At 32.9% G+C, this 19,932-nt stretch overlaps 2 protein-coding genes across 2 annotated transcripts in view; both read left to right on the forward strand.

Annotated features, from left to right (window-relative positions):
• Positions 1–19,932, forward strand: part of LOC143066801 (uncharacterized) — a 240,978-nt gene that overhangs the window by 219,630 nt on the left and 1,416 nt on the right. The window lies entirely within an intron of this gene.
• Positions 4,686–17,142, forward strand: LOC143068952 (uncharacterized). The gene is made up of 2 exons (XM_076243359.1): positions 4,686–5,035; positions 12,682–17,142. The coding sequence occupies exon 2, from the start codon at positions 14,398–14,400 to the stop codon at positions 15,682–15,684; it is 1,287 nt and encodes a 428-aa protein (XP_076099474.1). The 5' UTR covers positions 4,686–5,035; positions 12,682–14,397; the 3' UTR covers positions 15,685–17,142.

The raw sequence follows: 19,932 nt of genomic DNA on the forward strand, positions 1-19,932 counted from the left end.
TCAAGTATAGTTTCTATGTCCCGTATTCCTTCAGACTTTTTTTCTTTAACAAATTTGACAAATTTATCTTGTTTATTATTATTCCATTTTATAACTTGCTTCTCGACGGTTTTTACGTTGTTGATATTAGTATATGGTTGTGATTCCAGAGTAAACTTAAGGTTACAGTGGACATCTGATAGGATAGGATTAAATTCTTCTACTTCGAAATTCTTTGTCATTTGAAAAAGATCAGAACTAAGTATTAGATAATCAACGACACTAACGTCATTACAAGTAATTTTTCCTACTGTTTTGTCATTACCTATTCTTGAATTTGCAATATACATATTCATTTTTTTACACAATTCTAGAAGTCGGTGACCATACGTATTTGGTCGACATGCACATTTGCTATATCTTTGCATGGAAATATTGTTTGTTAAGAGTCAATTGTAATCGGAAAAGTAATGCATCGTCTGTGTATCATCAGTATTTAGAATTTCAAGTAAATGTTGATCTGGGATAACATAATCCGGTAATGTAGATGTCTTGGCGTTAAAATCCCCTATTAAGACGCTTTTTAGATTAGGTTCAGACAAATGAAGAAATTCGTTTTTAATTTCAGTAAAAGCATCTACCGATGAGTATTTAGATCCTTCTGGTGGTATATAGACACAGCCCATTAGTACATTGTCATTTAAAAGATCTTTCGAAAATTGTATCCACTGTACAAATTCTGATTTTGTTTTTAGAAATGTAAGAAATTTTTCAAGTTCAGATTTGTAAATAATTACTATGCCACCTGACTTTCTTTTAAACTTTGATCGATGTTTACTAAAACAACTATATCCGTTAGGGAGTGATATAATGTCTAATTTATCTGTTTTTGTTTCTACAAATATAGAGATATCGTTGTTGATAACGAGATCTGAAAATTCTGGTGCTAAAGATTTTGATTTAAGTCCACATATGTTTAAAAATGAAAATTTCAATTCACCTCTTGTTGACCTGTCCTATAAATGAGTATTTTCTATCTCGTCAGAATTTATGCGTGAACGTTTATAGGGCCTTGGTGGAACTGGAGGGCCACTATTCACTGGAATCTGAGAGTTTGTTGGTCTATCAATAAGGCTATCTCTAAATTCCCTTCCTTGAGTGTTTGAAATATTTGGTTGCGGTTTGTAAAGTTCTCCGTTAATATATAATCGATCTCGTACTAGAACCGCTTTGTTATTGTCCTTTTTGGCCTGTTTTAATATAGGATAAAGTTCTTTGCGTTTTAATTCTATTTCTTTGGGAAATTGTTCCTTTATCCCGTAATCGGTACCTTTCAATCTGTACGCGCATTTCAAGACATACTCAAGATCTCGTCTGGATGTGAAGCGAGCTACTATAGGTCTAATACCGTTTCGATCTTTTTTGCCGAATCGATGGACATTTCCAAAGGATATAGTGTTGTATAGGCCAAGCTCTTTGTTGATGAAATCTCGTATTTTAATTTCCGTATCCTCGTCTGGTTGATACCTTAGTCCACTGAAAATTAGATTATTGTGCATTGATCTCCACTTCATTTCAACGACATCTTCTTCAAGAGATCGCAACTTGGAGACATGTACTTCATCGAGTTTCCGATTATCTTTGGTATTTTGAAGAGCTTTGATAGCTTTATTTAAGATTTCGATTTGATCCGAGTTGTCAGTATATTTATCTAATGCCGAGTTAACAATTTGACTCATCTCCTCGACGCTGTCCTCTATTTTGCTGTTTCGGTCTTCGACTTCATGAACACGCTTTTCCATATCATTTATTTTGGAAGACATTGAAATTAATTGTATCTTTATATCTTCTATCTTGATTACTTCTTTTTCAATATTTTCAATACGAGATTCAAGTTTGGAAACAATGTTTTGAATGTTTTTTAGAAGAGCTAGTGCTTCATCTGCACTTTGGCCGAAGGTTACTTTTGTTTCAGACATGTTTTATTTTTTATCGGCACTCGCGTATAAAATATATATATAAACAAATCTTTACTTGTATCTATAGATTTCGTAATGTACGGATTGTTACTAAGACGCCATTTAAGAGAACAATGAAAAACAATTAGATACTATTTATGACGTTGAAGTTCCTTGGCGACGTTTGCCGAATACATACTAGACTAAACTTCGAGCAAATAAATAATAATTAATATCCTTGATTTTAACGAAGTAAAATTCCGAAAAATGGAGAAAGTAATCAAAGCAGCTATTGTGTAATGTTTTCCGTAATATATACCTTCAGTTTACATTGAATTCCACATTTTTCGTAAAAGTAAAGGAGATGTAATAGTTATGTACAATTCAGCATCCCTTTGCATATATAAAAAAGACCTTTCATCCTTAAAATAAAAATGTAATAACTTTATAAAGTACCAAAACTTAATGAAAGAGAAACCTTAGAACATACAGCAAGTGTATACAGAGTGTCTTTACAAGAAAGAAGAGAAAAGTTATCGGTAAGTCACTAATTATTTGTTAACAATTATATATATAATGTCAGATAGAATTTTTTCAAAATTCACTATTTTGAAATATATTTTTTATATATGTTTTTATGGTCAATTTGTCTTAGTCAACTTGAGAAACAAATAAAGGTTTAGAACAAAATCAAATAATCTATGTTTTTTTTATTTGTTATAATTTTACCCACAAAAAAACCGGTGCATTACGTTTGCGCGCATTACCATTACATTTGCGCGCAAAAATCATTACGTTTGCGCGCAGCTTTTGATTACAATTGCGCGCATTTTTTTGACAGGTAAACTCAGGTAAAAGACAGGTAAGACAGGTGGGATTTCGAGCAAGATAAGTCCGTTTTATTATGCACAAGCACTAAATCCTACAAATTGTACAGATAAAAATGTTAAAATGCTAAAACATAGCTAATCATAAAGGTAAAAGTATTGATAATTTCATTACTTTACATGTAGGTACGTGTCAAAACTCCATGTTTGTGCCTTGGTGTAACTTTACAAACTAACTTAAATTATTTACTTATTTTCAAAACGATAAAATTGAGAATGGAAATGGGGAATGTGTCAAAGAGACAACAACCCGACCAAATAAAAAACAACAGCAGAAGGTCACCAACAGGTCTTCAATGTAGCGAGAAATTCCCGCACCCGGAGGCGTCCTTCAGCTGGCCCCTAAACAAATATATACTAGTCCAGTGATAATGAACGCCATACTAATTTCCAAATTGTACACAAGAAACTAAAATTAAAATAATACAAGACTAACAAAGGCCAGAGGCTCCTGACTTGGGACAGGCGCAAAAATGCGGCGGGGTTAAACATGTTTGTGAGATCTCAACCCTCCCCCTATACCTCTAACCAATGTAGAAAAGTAAACGCATAACAATACGCACATTAAAATTCAGTTCAAGAGAAGTCCGAGTCTGATGTCAGAAGATGTAACCAAAGAAAATAAACAAAATGACAATAATACATAAATAACAACAGACTACTAGCAGTTAACTAACATGCCAGCTCCAGACTTCAATTAAACTGACTGAAAGATTATGATTTCATCATATGAACATCAGGCACAATCCTTCCCGTTAGGGGTTTAGTATCATACCATCATAACATATATGAGAAAACATAACCCGTGTCATGCCAACAACTGTTTTTAGAATAAATGTGTTTAGTTCCGATGCAAAGACCTTATCAGTGACTCAATATTAACGCCAAAATATGCAATCTTTAATGACTTGACAACAGTATCGTAATTATATCCCTTCTTAATAAGTCTATTCAAAGGTTTTGTAAGTTTCTGAGGTGAATACTGACACCTTTGTGCTTATACAGAATATTTCCATAAAAAAATGGATGTGAAATACCTGAACGTATTAGAAGTCTGCATGTTGAGCTATATTTACGATTGATGTCTTTATACCGATGATAAAATTTAGTAAATGTTTTGACTAGTTTGTGATATCGAAAACCCTGGTGTAATAATTTTTCAGTAATACATAAATTTCTCTCGTTAAAATCTAAAACATTGTTACATACACGAGGGAAGCGTACAAGTTGAGATATATAAACACCGTAAGATGGTGACAAGGGAACGTCACCATCTAAAAACGGATAATTAACGATAGGAAATGAAAAATCATCCCTTTTATCATAAATTTTAGTATTCAGCATTCCATTAGTGATATAGATATCAAGATCGAGAAAAGAGCAGTGGTCATTGTTAGTATTAGCTTTATTTAAAGTAAGTTCAACAGGACAAATTTCATTAATATACATACTGAAGTCGTCATTATTGAGAGCCAAAATATCATCCAAATATCTAAAAGTGTTATTAAATTTGTTTATCAGATGTTGTTTCGATTCCTTCAATTTAATTTCTTTCTATTATTTAAAAAAAAAGATATTTTTTTTTTAGATTGTTTTTCCTTGTTATATGCCCGTTTATCTGTGTTTTTTTTATGTTGGTCGTCAATATGTTGGAAGCTTTGAGCAGTTTTCATGAAACTTTTGTGACTGGTTTATATCTATTAAAATGACCTCCCTTTAGTTTTTTTTTTATTCATTCCTGATATGACATTAAGGAGTTAAGGAACTTTATTCATTTGGAAAGCAAAGGGCTTACCAATTAACTTTCAACCAATTAGTATATAAATTTTTAAATAATGTAACTTTGTATTTTAATAAAAAAAAAAAAACACTTAAATAGTGCAAACAGGGTCAAACTTAATGCCTGGATCTGCATCGTTCGAGCCTAAATAATGTGCCAAAATTCACAAGTTGAAGAAAAATTTAAATCTTTGTAGAACTCAGTTTACTAAATTAAGAGTAAAGTTTGTAGTTAAATCATCAATTTTGAAAATTTGAGATTACCGGTAGCTTAAAAAAACTGTGACGAAAATTAGAAGAAAATAGGAATAAGTCTCATAAAAAAATGTTGATAAAGGAACATTGAACGGTATTTATATTTTTTAAGATGATTTTTTTACAGAATTAGTGAAGAAGAAAAGTACAAAGTTTCAAGAAAATGGGACCTGAAAGGTAAGATTGTGTACTTCATATAGCCTTTACCTAACCTTCTGTAAACATTACCTTGATTTATTGCGTCTAATTTAACCCATCATAATATGGTTACTTCATAATGATAGAGCTTTGCATGGTTTTATGGGGGGGGGGTGTTCTTTAAGCAGTTTTAACTTAATTTATGTTAAAGCAGATAAATGCAGCATATCAATTTACTTTTAATGACACTTTGATGTAAATACAAATAAATTGCATATCCTGATTTTTCTGCAGAAAATTTACGAGGTACCTTATAGTTTGTAAATGTATCTTAATGGAATTGCTGTCCGTGTAACACTTATCAATTATTTTGTTATCCAATTTTTCACTGCTTACAATTGTCTGCTTCTGGTTTTATGTTGTACATTAATTTTTAACAGTAACTTTTCATTTCATATTGTTTCGCTGCGTTCCGCTTTTATTTCGTTTCACAGTTTACATCCACTCCATTTTCGCCCCTTTTCTATTTTTGATATCTTATTCAAAAATTTAAAAGGTCAAACTTTCAAAAAGCGAAATATTTAAACTATGAAATTTAGAATTTTAAAATTTTAATTATTTGGTCAAAATTTCAAAACTTTTTAAAAAATTGGAATTTTGATATTTTAAAACTTTGATCAAAATTCAAAAATCTAAAATTTCTAAACTTTTTAAAACTTTGAACTGATGAGTGTTACACGGACCAATTGCCTTTGCAATGTTTAGTATTGATACACTATTATTCTTCTCTGTGCCACATGGTTGGTCTATCATTAAGTCAGTGCTACAGCAAAACAATCCCAGTAAAATGATCCAAAGGGCACATTTTGATATGACCATAGAGGTCAAACCCTGATAGTTGGGGCAATATGGAAGAAAACATTCAAGTTAAATACGCCTCTGAATTTGATTACGATTTAATATTTGACACAGCATAAGTTTCTGACATTTAATTAACTTGGTCTTAGAACTTACAAATTTGAATTTGGATATTTGCGTATAATGGTCCAATAATCAAAGTCTAAATAGTAGTTAGATTAATTCAAAAAAGAATTCAATTTTTGAAGATTTCAAAGTATTAGAAAAGTATTGTTTTGGCCACTTTTTCTTAAAATCAACCACAACCTTCCTATTCAGCTCGCCTGACCCAAAGGGCCAAGTGAGCTCTTCTTATGACTTGGCATCCCTCTGAAACTACTTGGCAAACTTGAGCCCAAATCATTCATAGAGTATCTATTTAAAAATGAAGACATACATAGGGAATGTCCCCCCCCTTTTTTTCCGCTTGCATATCATGCATGTAAAGTTATAAAGGGACATAACTGAAGAATGCTGAAATTGATGTGACTGAATTTGTACTTGATCAGAGTTTTGTGGTTATAAGTATTGTGTATAAGTCTTGTAACATTTGGTTGAGACTAACACAAGTAAGAGAACAGAAACGAAAAATTCAACAATTTTTCCATTTGTAAACAGGCAAAACTCTATAAGGGTAAAAGTGACACCAACAAAAATCAAACTTGATCTGTATTTTGTGGTAACAGGCATTGTGTATAAGTTTCATAATATGTAGATGAGGCAAACTAATGTAATAGAAGGGAAACCAAAAATTCAGCAATTTTTATACGACCGCAAAAATTTTAATTTTTCGTCGTATATTGCTATCACGTTGGCGTCGTCGTCGTCGTCTTGCGTCGTCGTCGTCGTCCGAATACTTTTAGTTTTCGCACTCTAACTTTAGTAAAAGTGAATAGAAATCTATGAAATTTTAACACAAGGTTTATAACCACAAAAGGAAGGTTGGGATTGATTTTGGGAGTTTTGGTTCCAAAATTTTAGGAATTAGGGGCCAAAAAGGGCCCAAATAAGCATTTTCTTGGTTTTCGCACTATAGCTTTAGTTTAACGTTTAAGTGAATAGAAATCTATGAAATTTTAACACACGGTTTATGACCACAAACGGAAGGTTGGGATTGATTTTGGGAGTTTTAGTTCAAACAGTTTAGGAATTAGGGGCCAAAAAAAAGGGCCCAAATAAGCATTATTCTTAGTTTTCGCACAATAACTTTAGTATAAGTAAATAGAAATCCATGAAATTTAAACACAAGGTTTATGACCACAAAAGGAAGGTTGGGATTGATTTTGGGAGTTGAGGTCTGAACAGTTTAGGAATTAGGGGCCAAAAAGGGGCCCAAGTAAGCATTATTCTTGGTTTTCGCACCATAACTTTAGTATAAGTAAATAGAAATCTTTAAAATTTAAACACAAGGTTTATGACCATAAAAGGAAGGTTGGGTTTGATTTTGGGAGTTTTGGTCCCAACAGTTTAGGAATAAGGGGCCCAAAGGGTCCAAAATTGAACTTTGTTTGATTTCATCAAAAATTGAATAATTGGGGTTCTTTGATATTCCTGATCTAACTGTGTATGAAGATTCTTAATTTTTGGTCCCGTTTTCTAATTGGTCTACATTAAGGTCCAAAGGGTCCAAAATTAAACTTAGTTTGATTTTAACAAAAATTGAATCCTTGGGGTTTTTTGATATGCTGAATCTAAAAATGTACTTAGATTTTTGATTATTGGCCCAGCTTTCAAGTTGGTCCAAATCGGGGTCCAAAATTAAACTTTGTTTGATTTCATCAAAAATTGAATAATTGGGGTTCTTTGATATGCCAAATCTAACTGTGTATGTAGATTCTCAATTTTTAGTCCCGTTTTCAAATTGGTCTACATTAAATACCAAAGGGTCCAAAATTAAACTAAGTTTGATTTTAACAAAAATTGAATTCTTTGGCTTTTTTGATATGCTGAATTTAATCATGTACTTAGATTTTTGATTATGGGCCCAGTTTTCAAGTTGGTTCAAATCAGGATCCAAAATTATTATATTAAGTATTGTGCAACAGCAAGAAATTTTCAATTGCACAGTATTCAGCAATAGCAAGAAATCTTCAATTGCACAGTATTGTGCAATAGCAAGAAATTTTCCATTGCACAGTATTGCGCAATAGCAAGAAATTTTCAATTGCATAGTATTGTGCAATAGCAAATATTTTCAATTGCACAGTATTGCGCAATAGCAAGAAATATCTAATTGCACAATATTGTGCAATAGCAAGAAATTTTCAATTGATTGGAGTTATCTTTCTTTGTCCAGAATAGTAGTTGAATCAACTTAAATCATTGTTTTATACAATATACAATGTATATTCACTTTTACTACCAACTGATAAATTAAAACAATCTTTACCATTCAGTGATAACAAGCACTTTTTGTTACATTTTAATATTTTATGATGTATTTAAATGAGTAGTTATTGTTGCAAACTCCATTAGAAATTTGAATTGAGATCAGTTTTGAAAAAAGGGAAAGGGGGATGTGAAAAAAAATGGTGTGGGGGGGTTAAATTTTTCTCATTTCAGATTTCATAAATAAAAAGAAAATTTCTTCAAACATTTTTTTGAGAGGATTAATATTCAACAGCATAGTGATTGCTCAAAGGCATTATTTTAAGTTCATTAGACCACATTCATTCTGTGTCCAAAACCTATGCTGTGTCAACTATTTAATCACAATCCAAATTTAGAGCTGAATCCAGCTTGAATGTTGTGTCCATACTTGCCCCAACCGTTCAGGGTTCAACCTCTGCGGTCGTATAAAGCTGCGCCCTCCGGAGCATCTGGTTGTGTTTATATAGGGGCATAACTCAAGAACTGGAAAACGCCTGCCAACAGTTGTTGGGTTGCTGCCCCTTAAGTCGTATTTTTTATGGAAACTTTTCATTTTTTTGGTTATTATCTTGAATGTTATAATAGATATAGATAAACTGTAAACAGCAAGCATGTTCAGTTAAGTAAGATCTACGAACAAGTCACAATTCCAAACTTAATCTGTTTTATCTGGTAATAAGCATTGTGAAGAAGTTTTATAACATTTGGTTGAGGCAAACTGAAGTATTGAGTAAGAGAATGGAAACCAAAAATTCAGTAATATTTATATTCAAAAAGGGGCATAACTTAAGAACAGGACAAGTGACGCCACCCAATTCCAAACTTGATCTGTTTTATGTGGTAATAAGCATTGTGTATAAGTTTTATAACATTTGGTTGAGGCAAACAAAAGAAAGAGAACGAAAGCCAAAAATTCAGCTATATTTATATTTATAAAGGGACACTCAGGAACAGTAAAAGTGACCCCATCCAATTTCAAGCTTGATCTGTATTGTGTGGTAATAAGCATTGTGTATAAGTGGTATACTATTTGTTGAGGCCAACTAAAGTTAGAGAATGGAAACCAAAAATTCAGAAATTTTTATGTTTATAAAGAGGCATAACTCATTACGGTAAAAGAGACTTCATTCAATTTCAAACTTGATCTGTATTATGTGGTATTTCACATTGTGTATAAGTTGAATAACATTTGGATGAGGCAAACTGAAGGTTTGAAACTAGCTTTAGGACATACATACGGACGAACATACAGATGGACTAAAGTAAAATGTATCCAAATACCCCGTACATCAACCAAGATAGCCACCATCGCTTAAATTGAAGTATAGGGGTAAAATGTAGATTTTGGCTTATCTCTACTGTTAGAGCAAATCTGACTGGGGTGTTTTATTATCATCAGGTCATACAAATGAAACCACTTGCTGTTCTGTTTAAAAAAGTTTCCTATAACCACGCATGCCAACAGTTGTTGGGTTACTGCTCCTTATGTGGTATTTTTATGGATTTTTTTTCATTTTTTTGTTATCATCTTGAATGTTATAATAGATATAGATAGACTGTAAACAACAAGAATGTTCAGTTAAGTAAGATCTACGAACAAATCACATCACCAAAATTGTCAATTAACCTTATAAGGTGTTATTTGCCCTTTAAAGTAATTTTTTACAGTTTTTTTTCATCACTTGGCCCAAGTTAGCTTTTTTCATCACTTGACGTCCATTGTCCATTGATTTCTACAAAAATCTTCTCCTGACCTCTGAAACAACTTGGCCAAATTTAACATAACTTGCCCACGATAATTGTAATAGTATCTAGTTTAAAAAAGTTTGATGACACCACCTGCACACCAACATGTTTAACCCCTCGCCACAATCTCTATTTTTGTTGAAAAGTCAGGTGCCTGTAATTCAGTGGTTGTCGTTTGTTTATATGTTACATCTTTGTTTTTCGTTCCTTTTTTTAACATTAATTAGGCCGTTAGTTTTCTTGTTTGAATTGTTTTACATTGTCATTTCGGGGCATTTTATAGCTTACTATACGGTATGGACTTTGCTCATTGTTGAAGGTCGTAAGGTGACCTATAGTTGTTAATTTCTGTGTCATTTAGGTGTCTTGTGGAGAGTTGTCTCATTGGCAATCATACCACATCTTCTTTTTATACGACCGCAAATATTAAAACATTTTGGTCGTATATTGGTATCACGTTGTCGTCGTCAGTGTCGTCCGAAGACAGATGGTTTCCGGATAAAAACTTTAGTACAAGTAAATAGAACTCAATAGAATTTTAACACAAGGTTTATAACCACTAAAGGAAGGTTAGGATTGATTTTGGGGGTTATGGTCCCAACTGTTGAGAATTAGGGGCCACAAAACGGGCCCAAATAAGCATTTTTTAGTTTCCAGACAATAACTTGTGTGTAAGTGTATGGATCTTTCTGAAATTGTACCATAAGGTTCCATATAAAAAAAGGAAGGTTGGAATAGATTGTTGGGGCCCTTACTGTTAAGGAATTAGTGGCCAAAAAGAGATCAAAATCTTTTCTATATTGCTTATTTCTTGACCAATTTCAATGGGGTTTTTTTATTCATGAATTCTAAGGATTCTTTAGTATGCTGAATCTGACAGTGTATTACGTTAAGTTTTTGGATTTTGGGCCCCGTTTTTTAATTGGTTCACATTGAGGTCCAAAGCGTCCAAAATTAAAATTTGTTTGATTTCAAAATTCTTGGGGTTCTTTTATATGCAGAATCTAACCGTGAATTTAGATTTTTAATTTTTGGTCCCATTTTCAAATTGATGTACATTACGGTACAAAGGATCTAAAATTAAACTTAGTTTGATATTTACAAAAATTGAATTCTTGGGTTCTTTGATATGCTGAATCTAAACATGTATTTAGACTTTTGATTGTTGGTCTACATTAAGGTCCAAAGGGTCCAAAATGAAACTTTGTTTGATTTCAACAAAAAATGAATTCTTGGGTTCTTTGATATGCTGAATCTTAACATGTATTTTAGATTTTTGATTATGGGCCCAGTTTTCAAGTTGGTCCAAGTCAGGTTCTAAAATTAAACTTTGTTTGATTTCAACAAAAATTGAATGTATGAGGTTCTTTGATATGCTGAATCTAACCATGTATTTAGATTTTTGATTTTTGGACCCGTTATCAAATTGGTCCACATTGAGGTCAAAAGGGTCCCAAATAAATCTTTTTGTTTACTTTCATCAAAAATTAAATTCTTGGGGTTCTTTGATATGCTGAATATAACCATGCATTTAGATTTTGGATATTGGACCATAATAGGTAAATGTCCAATTTAAATTTTTTAAGTTCTTAGACCATATTCATTCTGTGTCAGAAACCTATGCTATGTCAAATATTTAATCACATTCTAAATTCAGAGCTGTATCAAGCTTGAATGTTGTGTCCATACTTGCCCCAACTGTTCAGGGTTCGACCTCTGCAATCGTATCAAGCTGCGCCCTGCTGTAGCATTTGATGGCTAAAAATAATACATCTGTAAAATTTTGAAAACTGTTATATTTGGAGAATATCTAAGAGAGATAAAATGTTCAGAATGTTGAGCTCTACCAATTTTCATTTATACATCAAAACTGTCAGACAACTTCTTATAGTTATTGCCCTTTATTAGTAAAATGACACAAAGTACCAACAGTTAAGAATTAGGGGCCAAAAGGTGCAAAAACAACCATTTTTGTAGTTTCAGGAACATTACTTGTGTATGTATGGATCTCTCTAAAATTGTACTTCAAGGTTCCATACCACAAAAGAAAGGCTAGGATTGAATTTGTGTGCAATAACTCCATGGGTGGTGTATTTTTTTCCTATTATTTGGGGGGGGGGGGGTTCATATTTTTTTCTTCAAATTTTTGAAATTTCAATCTTCAATTGCGCAATAGATTTATAAGATCTTTGACCGCATTTATTTTGTGTCAGAAACCTATATTGCCTCAAAAATTTGTTTACAGTCCAAATTCAGACAGTATCAAGCTTGAATTTTGTGTCGAAACGCCCCAACTGTTCAGGGTTCGACCCCTGCTGTTTATCAGGCTGCGCTCAGCAAAGCATTTTATTCCATTTGTAAAGGTGCATATCTAGAACAGTTAAAATGATGCCACCAAAATGTTAAACTTGTTGTTTATATGTTTCATTACATTTGAATACGAAAAACTAAAGTTAGAGAACGGAAACCAATAATGGAATGTACAGATGTACGGACATAGAGACGGACAAAAGTTAAACTTAATGCCACTTGCATGATATATGATTAACAATCTATGAAAAGTTATCATTTTGTCAGCTTTAGTCACAGTAAATCTTGCTTAGTTTAAAAATGTGTTTTAGATTTGATGCTAAATGAAATAATCATAGTATTTTATCTTTATCTATTTTCAGTGAAGAAGATTTCATTTTAGTGAAATATTTTGAAGATGGTGAATTAATAGAAGAGTCTTTTTTTCAAAAGGCAACCAGGGCAACTGCTCTATTCGAATTTATTGGGCGTCAAGATATATATCTGGAGAACATGACAGTGTCTATGTCCCCTGAATCTTCAAAGAAGAAAATTGAACATTTTTTCCAAGCACAAGTGAGGTGTCTTTAGATATTATCCCATTTGATAGCATATGTCAGGAAAATACAATTGCAGGGTCAGAAAACATGGATACTCTGGATCCAATAATAATCAGTGATTCGAATTCTCGCACTAAAGGATGTAATACCATTGCACCATGTTCACCAATCAACAATGTCATAGTTATCAGTGATTCTTCTAAGAAGACATCCCGAAAAAGAATCCAATATAAAGATCTTACATCCTCCTCTTCTTCAGATGAACAAAACAGATTACCGATATTGAAGAGGAAAAGGATAAAGCTGAGTCATCACATCACTGCTAAGAAACAGAGAAATGATGCAAAAGGAGTTATTGTTTCGAATGAATCAGACGAAGAACTAACAGAAACGATTACACGTAATAAGAATATGTATGACACTCGGTCTTTGACACCAAAACCAGTAGAAAAATTACCTAACAACATTAATGGAAATGTAGCTTTTCAACTTCATTATGACAACAAAGAGTGTCAGAAAATGAAATCCTCTCAGGACGGTAGGTCATGGAAGAGATATAACAAATCTTACACCTACTATTTTAAGTCATCACATGGTACAAGGTTACGTGCTTCATGCAAAGGATCCTTCAGATGTAAGAATGCTGGATGTCAATATTTGAAGTATTACAACTCAAAAAATGCTCAGCGTGTTTTAAAAGAAGGAGATGAAACAAATTGTGAGGAATGTGGGGGGAAATGGAATTTATACACTGCGATGCTGTAAAAATATGGCAGTTTCCCAGGGACAAAAACTTTGTAAATGTTTATCATTTTGGAGACCACACTTGTCTGGTAACTAACAAACCTTATCCTCCAGTTGATCAAATTAAATCAATGTATGAATTGAATCCAGACTTTAAACCATGTGAAGTGTCATCTAAACTTATTATGAATAAAGTTGAAACTGCAGCATCAAGAGAAGAAGTTGAAGACATGGCTTTTAATCTTGTAGATGATTCAAAAGCAAGAAACATAAAACAATCTGTAGTTGGTAAATCTGGTGATGTGTGCAGAAAATTATTTGAACTTCAAAATAAATGTGTGGATATCTATAAAGATCCATATCTTCTGTATAAATTTCAAATGTTAGAGCAAAATATAAACACTTCCAGTTGTAAAGCTATATTGCCGGAGTTCAAGAAAGATAGAATTGTAAAATCAGAGTGGACTAGTAACGAAAAAAATTATGTTTTTGTTCTAAAATCATCAAAGGAAAAACTGAAGCTCTTGACAGAAATAATGAAATTAGACGATACAATGGGGAAGAATATGTATATGTAGACTTTAAGGAAAACAGAATTAAAGGAAAAGGTAAAAATTTAAAAACTCTTGGTTTATCAGTGTACCATGTCATATTAAAAAAGGTAGTTTGGCTTGTTAGAATGGACTGCGAAAAAGAAGATAAGGAAACTGTTTTGCTGTTCCTAAAAGGTATTGACGAAATGCTAAAACAATATTCCGATAAAAAAATAAATGAATTCAGACTGCCTCAGGGTGGATGATGGATGAAGGAGGTGGTCTCCATTCAGCACTGGAAACCAAATATGAAGCAATTTACTGTCAGGACAAAGTTGTTACCTGCCAACTACATTTAAACATGTGCAGAAATAGACACACATCTTCTGTTTTTATAGGAAATGATGACAAAGAACAGAAAATAGTTGAATTAAGAAAGAAGATAAATGACATGGTGCATTCAACAACTGTTAATCAGTACAATTCACAGTACAATGAGGTTAAAAGATTTATCACGGAAAACAATAAATCGTCTCTACTTAAATGGCTACAATGTTGGGACAAAAGGCGAAACCATGTTATGGATGCGTATAGGGATGTTTCAGCTCCTAATACCAACTTAGCCGAGGTGTCACATGCATCTACAACCCATTGTGGTGGTTCCAATCTTAATTTAATACAAACAGCAGTTTTTGATATATCAGATTGCTTTAAGTACGCACAGTCTGTGAAAGGTTACTTTTCGGGTGTAGTTAAAGGTGGATCTGGTCCATCATACCAGCGAAAACAAATGATTTTGGAGCAAAGGGCCGATAATCGCGCAGAAAGTCTTTTACATGAGCTAGATGGTCAGTTCAAAGGTGGTAAGGCTCCACAATTACCGAAAAATTCAACTTTCATGGCTGAACCAAGTGCATCGGACAGGGAAGACAAAAGTTCTGATAAAGACAAACGACCAATAGGAAAGACAAGGACTAATAATTCAAAAGAGTTTAACCTCAGAATAGAAAAAGCTAGGGCAATGGGAGATTATAGGTGCATTGAGGTAAATATTCATTCGCCAATGCAAGCTACTGTGAGCCTTGTTTCACCCGAAGGAGAAACATATTCAGTTTATTTTGACCAGAAAGCTACTTGTTCGTGTCCATTTTCCAAACTTCAGAGTACTGAAAAATTGAGGAAAGTGGCATGTAAACACAGACTCTTTATACTGATTTGCTTGGACCCTTGTGAACTGGCCTATCTTCATGGCATTATCTCTAAATGCTATGGTTGTGATAAAAAATACACAGATATAAACAGAAAAACCCCATTTGATGTAATAATAAAACATTTGGAAGTACGTCCTCGTTTCAATAAAGACAAAAAGGAGTGGTACATTTCAGCAAATAAAGAAAAGTCAAACGCTTATTATCATTTACAGACTGACTGTGTGCAAACAGTGCATCCAAATTTTAAGGCTGGTGATATAATTATCACAAATGAACTAAGACAAACATTGTCAGAAGAGCACAGGCATTATCTCACAAATTTAGGAATTGAACTTTAGTGTGTGTTTTGCTTTTGCATACTAGTATGTCATTTCATCAGACGCATCCTTGTATATTACTTTACTGATAAATGTTTGCAATTTGCCCACTTGAATGGACAAGAAACATTCTCTGCATTCTTTTCATTTTCATATTCCAATATGTATTTGAAGAACAAACATTGTAGGTTCTGAATATTTTATTGCAAGTCAAATACTAATACTATCAAGACAAACTAAGAGATGCATGAATGTAGTTGTACTGTATTATTAAAATCTAGATATGTTTGTTGATACTTTGAACTGACTTTGTCTTCCAAAGTAAAAGTTTTCGTTATGCTGAATAACGTCAATTTATCATTATTAACAAAACTGTTATAAACAGTTAGTATATTAAGCTATGGATTTATTCATTGTCAGATTAAAAATTAATGAGTATGTTTGTTGAGAAAATTCAAGATAGAGAAAAATGAGTAGCCCGCAACCCGCACCCCGCACCCCGCAACCCGCAAAATAGTGCTACTGCCTCTGAAGATACGACAGAGGAATTAGGGTTACGGCTGATTTTATTATCCCAAACATTGACAACCCGATTTGAGATTAAGTCATTAACAATATGCCAACTTCTACCAAGAGAATCGACACGAGTCATTGCATCAAATGTGTATAATGATTTAGTTATTAAGACTAACAGATTTTTGAAAGCACAAATAAAGGACCAACCACATTGTCGTTACTGGAAAATAACAGGGGTAAAAAATTCGGATCGCAATAACTATGTTGATGGTGTTCACTTTAACTATGATGTTGGCATGCCAAAATATTTTCGAAATATAAGAGGGTCAATTATTCAAGCTATGAAATAAAGAAAGTTAATAGCAGTTAAGTATTGGACAGGTTTTTATTTATTTATGTATTTGTTAAAAGCTATATTAAGTTCAAGGGGAAATTCCCCATAAACATGCTTGTACAGAACAATGCGATTTAATGTTCAATTTCTTTCAAAACTGGAGGTATAATTTGGGTATTATGTGCCAAAAATAGTTTTATGCAACTATGGTATATTTATACCAGGATGATTTGTTTCAATAATAATTATATTAAAATTAGGGTTTTAACCGGAGTGTCATATCATTGTAACAGTTTTTATGATAACAACACGTTATATTCCTTGGATACTTTCTCGCGTGGTTGTATCGAATCGGGACCACACATAGGAGCAGAAGATAAATAAACAAACTCATAAACTATACGGCTTGTAATTAAAGTCATGATAGTAACAACACAGCTGCATCATCCATCAATTTTAACGGTCATCCAGACAGTCTGCTACGGTTCATAAAAACAATTAAGATAAAATTATTTAACAACCTTATCCCTAACAAATTAAAACACAGCTGCATATTACATTAATTTTAACGGTCATTCAGACAGTCTGATAGAGTTCATGAAAACAACTAAGAGAAATTTATTTAACAATCCTTAGGCAACAACCATTTTCTTATTTGGGGGGGGGGGGGGGGGGGCTGGGATTTTTTTGAAAAAAATATTTTGATGGCCTAGCTGGCCGAAAAAAAAAATTATATTTTGCACTGAAGCTGAAAAAATTTTATGCTGTCACCTGCTTGAAATTTTTTTTTTTGCACTGCTGAATTTGAGAATGGTGAAACTAACAACAGACGAGACAGTGAAACAGCAGATTATAAACATCTGTCCAGTATACAGATTAAGCTAAGATTTCTATTTATAGATCTTTATACCTTATCACTTTTTGTATGTTCCTATAATAGTGTTTGATCCAGAAATATTTATAAGAATTCCAAATCTCCCGCATATATATGTTACTAATGTAAGACCATACTTAAAACTGCAACTATTATAAACATGAAATGGTCATTTTATAACAGGAATAGATCTGGTATCATAAGCAGTCTTTTAAGATAGCCCTGATTGTGTATGACACAGACTTGTATACTGGTAGTATTTTCCGTTTGTATCATTCTTTATACCACTTTTTTCAATGGAATGTCAATTATCATAGTTGGAAACAGTGGATTTTATAAGTTGGAGCTACTCACTATTTGCCATTACATATGGCAATGGTGGCCACTTCAATTGCAGTATTAAAATTTAAGGATACCTGTATGACGGACTCCGAGAATATCATAATGTAGAAAGTGGGCTAAAAAAACCAACTGAGACAACAGCCAATGCCAGGATATAGACAGAGCCATGCACTTTACATTTTACATCAATTAAAAAATTATAAAATGAATTTTATGTTAATTTTATGGTTTTGTGAAAAAAAAATTGTATTTCTGTTCCACATTATAGGAAAAAAAATTTTGCTTTCCTTCTCATAAGAAAAAAAATATTTTGTCGGAGGAAGGTTCTGAAAAAAAAATTATGAACACAATAAAAATCCCAGCCCCCCCCCCCCCCTCCCCCAGATAAGAAAATGGTTGTTGCCTTATCATAGCAAATTAGGTGGGCAATTAAATACTGGCAACAGAACTGCGTATATTTACAGAGCTTAAATCTTCTTCTTGCGTTTTGTTATAATTGTAACATTGTACATGTAGACTTTTTCACCAAGAATCATTGTAATTAGAATTCACATATTTATTAGTTAATAGTGCATATGACACATATATATATAGAATATCATTAATTTTTTATTTTATTTTTTCCTAAATTTTGTATTTGGATACATTGTGTACTTTAAACAGGTGTTATGGCACCTACATGAATTTATAAGGCTCTTTTGATGAGCCACTGAGATAAATAGTGTACTTGGATACATTTATGTACTTAACACAAGCGCATCTGAATCTATGAGGCTCTAGTACATATGGTGCTTTGATGAGCAATGCCCATATGGCATTTATATAGTTTTATTGTGCTTGAGTACATATTTGTATGCATGATGGGTGCCTATAACATTTAGATGAATTCTATGAGGCTCTAGTACATATGGTGCGTTGAGGAGCATGCCCATATGGCATATAGATAGATTTGTTGTGTTTGAGTATTTATTGTATCTAGTTTTGAGTGCATATAGCATTTAGATGAATTAGTGACGCTCTAGTACAAATGGGCTTTATATGTATAGAATATGATTAATTTTTATACGACCCCAAAAACTTTTGGGATCGTATAATGGTATGATGTCGTCGTCTGCGTCGTCTGCGTCGTCGTCGTCCGAAGACACATTGGTTTCCGGATAATAACTTTAGTTTAAGTGAATAGATCTTCATGAAACGTTTTCAGAAGGTTCAATACCACAAAAGGAAGGTTGGGATTGATTTTAGGGATGATGATCCCAACCGATTAGGAATTAGGGGCCCAAAAGGGGCCCAAAAGAAGCATTTTTCTAGTTTCAGGATAATAACTTGTGTAGAAGTATTTCAATTGCCCTGAAATCATACTGCAATGTTTAGAACCACAAGTAGAAGATTTGGGTTCAATTTAGGGGTTATGGGGCCAAAGTTTAGGAATTAAGGGCCAAAAAGGGGTCAAAACAAGCATTTTTCTAGTTTCAAAACAATAACTTATGTGTAATTGTATGGATTTCTCTGAAAATGTACCACAATGTACCATATAACAAAGGGGAGGCTGGGATTAAGTTTTGGAATAATTGCCCAAAATATGTTGGAATTAGGGGCCAAAAAAGGGCCAAAAAGAAGCATGTTTCTAGTTCCCAAACAATCATGACAATAACTTGTGTTTAAGTGTATGGATCTCTCTGAAATTGTACTACAAGGTTCAATTCTGCAATGGAAAGAATGGGATTGAGTTTAAGGGTTATTGCTCCAAGGGGATTTCAAAAAGTTAGGGGGGGGATTTTTGTTTTCCATTTTTTGAAGGGCTTCCTTTTCTTTGCAAAATTTTTCAAATTTCGAATTTTGAAAAGTTTCAAGAAGAAATCTTCAATTGCACAGTATTGTGCAATAGATTTGTTAGATCTTTGACCACATTAATTTTGTGACAAAAACCTATATTATGTCAAAAATTTGATCACAATCCAAATTCAGACAGAATCAAGCTTGAATATTGTGACCAAATTTGCCCCAACTGTTCAGGGTTCAACCACTGGGGTCGTATAAAGCTGCGCCCTGCGGAGCACCTGGTTTATTTTATTTTTTCCTAAATTTTGTACTTGGATACATTGTGTACTTTAAACAGGTGTTATGCCACTTACATGAATTTATGAGGCTCTAGTACAAATGGTGCTTTGATGAGCCACTTAGATAAATAGTGTACTTGGAT

Source organism: Mytilus galloprovincialis, chromosome 3, assembly GCF_965363235.1.
Source record: "Mytilus galloprovincialis chromosome 3, xbMytGall1.hap1.1, whole genome shotgun sequence".
Classification (NCBI taxonomy): domain Eukaryota; kingdom Metazoa; phylum Mollusca; class Bivalvia; order Mytilida; family Mytilidae; genus Mytilus; species Mytilus galloprovincialis.

Bases quoted from the DNA above. Each gene is read 5' to 3' on its own strand.
- LOC143068952 (XM_076243359.1), top strand. From the start codon at position 14,398: ATGATGGATGAAGGAGGTGGTCTCCATTCAGCACTGGAAACCAAATAT.